The sequence below is a fragment of the Helianthus annuus genome, chromosome 14 (assembly GCF_002127325.2).
Source record: "Helianthus annuus cultivar XRQ/B chromosome 14, HanXRQr2.0-SUNRISE, whole genome shotgun sequence".
Lineage (NCBI taxonomy): Eukaryota > Viridiplantae > Streptophyta > Magnoliopsida > Asterales > Asteraceae > Helianthus > Helianthus annuus.
Genome location: NC_035446.2, coordinates 127,266,443 through 127,272,095, shown reverse-complemented (window position 1 = coordinate 127,272,095; position 5,653 = coordinate 127,266,443). Strand labels below are relative to the sequence as shown.

At 34.6% G+C, this 5,653-nt stretch overlaps 1 protein-coding gene across 1 annotated transcript; it reads left to right on the top strand.

Moving 5' to 3' along the window:
* Positions 1–557: 557 nt before the first annotated feature.
* LOC110903660 (oxidation resistance protein 1) lies at positions 558–4,090 on the top strand. Its single transcript, XM_022149436.2, has 8 exons — positions 558–917; positions 1,309–1,853; positions 1,938–2,010; positions 2,136–2,216; positions 2,323–2,386; positions 3,107–3,194; positions 3,297–3,381; positions 3,852–4,090. Exons 1-8 carry the CDS (start codon positions 783–785, stop codon positions 3,933–3,935), a joined length of 1,155 nt encoding a protein of 384 aa, XP_022005128.1. The 5' UTR covers positions 558–782; the 3' UTR covers positions 3,936–4,090.
* The last annotated feature ends 1,563 nt before the right edge of the window (positions 4,091–5,653 follow it).

Below are 5,653 nucleotides of genomic sequence, written 5' to 3'. Positions count from 1 at the left end.
TTATCGTGCCACAAATGGAACCACCCGATCATATCCATCTCCACTAGGCAATAATACCTATACACCAATCCAGGAGAAACCTTTGTGGGAATCGAACCCAGCACCTACCGGTCCCTAAGCCTTCTCCCACCCCAAGATACCAGTAGACCATAATGCCATTGGCGAATCGCTGGGTTACTTAGATGAACATAATGGATTTCAATTTGTTTAGCTCTTTCTATCAAAATCATATATAATGTAGTTTAAATTTTTATGTTATTAATAATCTCTAACTACTTCTTAAATCCGTTCCAATAAGTCCGTCCAACAAATCATTAGACAATTCATATGTTGTTTAGTCCGGTCCTAAAAACAATACATAGCTACGTCATATACTCATATGCATTGTTACCAAAAGGATATTGCTCTAGTGGTACCCGATGATTTTCTCTAACAGAGGTCGACCATTAGAGTCACTTTTGTGACTAAATGCAATACACGAGTCACGAATTTTATCACAGTGAACTTTCGAACGGTTGATTTCGTAGTAACACACAAAAAAGAAGCTCTATGCATTGTTATTCTCCATTCGGTTACGGACAATTTTATGATATTTCGGACCAAATATTCGTTTTCTCCTCGTTCCTTACAACTTACTCATCGCGACCAACTCCCACCAGCTACACCACCCGATTATCTTCTTCTTCACCATCAAAACATGCTGATTTCAAGTTGAATTTCAAGTTTTCAACACAAGTATCCATAACACATATTTCTTAATTCCAATCCCAACCACAAAAACGATGAAATTGGGTAGACAACCACAACAAGACCGTCAACGTTTGACCACGTCAATCCGAAGTAAAGCCGCCCATTTCGTCTCTGATCTTACCACCGTTATCCTTAATCCAATTTCCGATAAACCCTCATCGGCTTCTGTAAGTCTTATAATCTTATTCTTCCTATTTTAAAGTTGTTCAAGCTGTATTACTTTTTGGGTGTATAATTCAGTTGACTGATCACAAATTATTCAAGATTTTGTCGCCAATTTGAAACCCTATTCGTACCTGCAATTTTTTATTTATTTGTTTACTTTTCTGGGTGTTCTTTTAGGAATTATTTGATGTTTTGATTATTGGGGTTTATGTTGTGTTTACTGTATGTGAAATTGAACTTTAATTGATAATTAATAATTAATTAACATGAATTATTTAATTTTTAGACGAATTAATAATACAGTTTTAGGATTAGGGTTTAGTGATGAATTTCACATTTTTGTTTAAAACTGATGTGATTTTAATATTTTATAATCTTTTGGGATTTTAATAGGGAAATGCGAGTAATGAACCGAGGAGAAATACACAACAATGTAGTCAAGAAGATGATGTACCCGTGCTAGAAGACGGGCCGGATACATCTTCTTTCACTGCGTTTCTGTACTCGTTTTTGTCACCAGGAAGATCAGAAGAAAACGAGAACGAGTATGCAAACTGGAACGAGAGTCAGTCGGTAGCTGTTAACAAAAACGATCCACCGTCGACAAACGTTTTAGTGAAAGAGAATAGTGGGAAGAAGGGTATTTTCTCCAGGGGGAAACAGTCGATTGGCAAGGCTCTTACGCAGGCTGCTCGGTATGGTACCGGATATCGGTTCCATTCCTCTGGGAAGGTGAATAGCGAATCGAAAGTTGACGATGGGAAAGAAACGGGGTCACAATTAGGGGCGAATGAGGGGGTTCTTGAACAAAATCCGAGCGGGCCTAAACTACCGAATATGTCGGAACCTTCGCAGCTTATGACTGAAGACACACGGGCTGCTCTTTATGTTGCACTCCCGGTTCTTAGTCAAGGAAAGAAATGGGTCCTGCTGTACAGGTATTGCATTTGATTTTGATTATGTTGTATGGAAGAATTTGTAGTGTTACGTTATCTTATTTTGTATTTGGTTTTCATATGCAGTACATGGAGGCATGGTATATCTTTGTCTACTTTATATAGAAGAAGTAATCTTTGCCCCGGGCTAAGTCTGCTGGTAAGTCCGAATTCGACCTGTTTATATCTTTGTGTCAAACGGTTCGAAAGTCGTCCAAAGTGTATATTTTAGGCATAAAACCTTCTAAACTATCTTTAAACTGAAACTTGATTAACAAATTTCAGGTTGTTGGAGATCGTAAAGGGGCGGTGTTTGGTGGTTTAGTTGAGGCGCCCTTGAAACCGTCAACTAAGAAAAGATATCAGGTATGCTTATTTGAGACCTCCAACCAAGAAAAGATATGAAGTATATATTGATTAACTTCTTTTTATTTTTTAATCATTTTTTCACTGGCTGGTGAATACTATACAGGGATCAAATGATACATTTGTTTTCACAAATACCCCTGGTTGTCCTGTTATATTTCGTCCAACAGGTACTGCAATTTTTCTCAATGCAGACTTTCCTTGAGATTAGTAGTGGCAAAATGGGCGGGTTGAGAAACATGTGAAAACAAATTTGGGTCAAAATAAATAGTTTTTGAGTTTAGGCTGAGTCTTGTTGAGCCGACCAAGAAGGTTTTTTTGTTCTTGTTTTAGAAGTTTCATGATATAATTTAATCTGTTATAATGATTACAAAACTAGGTAGAGGATCCTGTAAAAAGTGCTCAAAGTGTGAGAAGTGTATTACACTATATATAATACTATATAACACCATATAAACACCGTATAACAATATGTAACACCATATAATACCATATAACACTATGTAACACTATATAACATTATATAACAAATATAACACTATAGTTTGTCTGATAGCATGTCTATGATAGATGTATAGTGTTATATTTGTTATATAATGTTATATAGTGTTACATAGTGTTATATGGTATTATATGGTGTTACATAGTATTATATATAGTGTTATAATACACTTCTCACACTTTAGGCCCTTTTTACACTATCCTTACCCTACAAAACTATATTATTACAACAATCTAATTTCTTTTTCAATAAAGTGATTTAGAAGCTTTTGTGCATTTGATTACATTTCGTATGACTTTCACCCACTCGACTCACTCTGCTTCATGCCGTTTTGTAACAGATTTCAGTATTTCACTTATGTGTTATTTTTTCTGGTGTATTTAAGCAGGCATTAATCGGTATTTCACATTATGTTCAACCGAGTATCTAGCACTTGGTGGAGGCAATCACTTTGCTTTGTATCTCGATCATGATTTGTAAGAAAAGTCTTGCGGTCTTGATAGCTTTAATTTCTTTTTGAGGACATAACTTCTTCAACTTTTTAGCAATTACATTTCTTTTTTTATTCCGTTTTGTAGATTGAATGGGTCAAGTTTGGCCTCCGAAACATATGGTAACTCTTGTTTGTCGCACACTCAAGATTTTGAAGTGAAGGAAATCGAGGTGCTCTCTCTCTCTCTCTCTCTCTCTCTCTCCCACATTGTAATTACAAATATTTTGGATGATTCGAATTTAATTAGCAAAAATCCAAAGATGTGCCGATAATAATATTGTTAAAAATAATCCGAGGAACAAGAAAGACTAAATAAAACCTTAATAGAATTCGAGTTTGGAAACTACAAATAGTCCGTCCAATCTTGTAACCTTCACATACATAACGGTGGCTGTTTCAATCCATTTTCTTATGAATGGGTTGATTCATATTACGTTAATGTGTAACACGTCAAATGGCTTGAAAATCATCCTAAGCATATTATAATGCTGCAGTCGAAAGCGTAGTACCCATGTCACTCACATTTTGACTTTTAAGAAATGAACTTTGATCGCAATAACGACCCAGTATAATATAACATAATTTGTATCCGATTAATGTTTGGAAATTCGATTTGATTGAAGATGTTGAATGCATGCAGTTGTGGGGGTTTGTATATGCTTCGGAGTATGAAGCGACGATATCAATGTTGAGAACAGAGGCCCCTGGGATCTGTCGTTGGTAGCGTAACATGCTGGATGACAGTTTTCTTCATTTTGTATATAGTTTGACTTGGATTGTCCGGTTTCAAGTATGAACAGACTTTCGGATTTATTATGAAAATTTAAAAAGTCTCGAGGATTTTGTGTTATAAGAAAAAAAAAAAGTGTTAAACAAAAAGTATGTAGGTTTACACTTGTTACATTGTTTGCTCTTTTGTATTTCACTGCTTCTCACTGTAGTCTTTATAATTCAATAACACCACTTGTATATATTGTGATGTTTACACAAATACGACACGTATTGGACAAGAACAATGAAGGCATTAACGAACGAGGTGATAAAAAAAGATTACGGCGATATTTATGGGGTCATTACAGTTCTATCTACGTATGGTTCTCGTATTTTGATTCGTTCAACTATAGGATACAGGTGGAAGACGCGATGTGCCCTATGTGTGATTTCGGAGGAAACGACAGATCATATTTTCACGTCTTGTATGGTTGCTTCGGTTGTTTGGTAACGTATTAGTATTAGTGCGTGGTGTTGGGTTCAAAATTTCTTCGCCATTTCAGTCAAAGACGTACCTTTTGGAATTACACAACTTGGTGGGAGTGAGCTGGGTAGCTAAGGAGGTTTTACATGGCATTATCATCATCGCGTATTGGAGCATGTGGAAAGCTAGGAACAGGCTTAAATTCAACAACAAAGCTACAAGGGTCGAAGACATTATTAGTGAGATAGAGTCGGTTGGTTTTTTATGGTTTAATAGTAGAGCCAAAGTAAAGCCGGTCTCTTGGACTAATTGGTGTAAATCTGTAATTATGTAATTGTTTGTGTTGTGCTTGGCTGCCCGGTTTTAGGGTGTGCATGTTTCTAATAAAGTTTACCTTAAAAAAAAACTTTTACCAAGCAATCACATCATCCCATAACCGCATTTACATTTCCATATCATTATTAACTTTTACAACCACTTTATTTAAATTTTTTGATATCGTATAATGAAAATATAATATAAAATAAAGTGTATTTAAAATCGTATAAGAATATAATATAAAATAAAGTGCATTTAAATATTTATAATCGAGTGAAAGTTAAAATTTTTGAAATTCATAAACACTACATAATATTACATAGGGTAGGGATCTTAAGAGAAATCTACCCTATTTGAGAAACTTGAGAAGCATTTGGATCACACATTTCCCTAAACTTTTCGTAATATACACATATGTATAGTTTAAAATCAACTATATATACACAAGGCCGGCCCGTTAGGGTAATTGGGCTAGGCGACGGCCTAGGGCCTCCAAAATTTAAAAAAATAAATCTATATTTAAAAAAAGATATTATATTTATGGTGATATTTGTTAACATTAATATAAGTGTAGTCTGGTGGTAAGAACAAGATTTGGTTTTTGTAGAGGGCTGGGTTCGAATCGCACCTACTACCCATTTTCAAAATTATTAATCACCCCACTCACTCCTTTAATAAAGGTTAAAGGGTTATAAATACATCTTTTTTAATCACCTCTCTTAATTTAATAAGCTAAAATATTTTGTCCACGCATTTTTTAACATGATACGTCCATGTAAAATTTTATTTAAAAAAATCGTTTCTAACTAATAACAATAGTATACTTAAAATAAGTAGAATGTTTTAATTTCTTTCACACATAATGTAAGTTGTTATTTGTTAGGTTAAACCCTTTTAACTAACTTAGATTTGATTTATGTATTAGATCC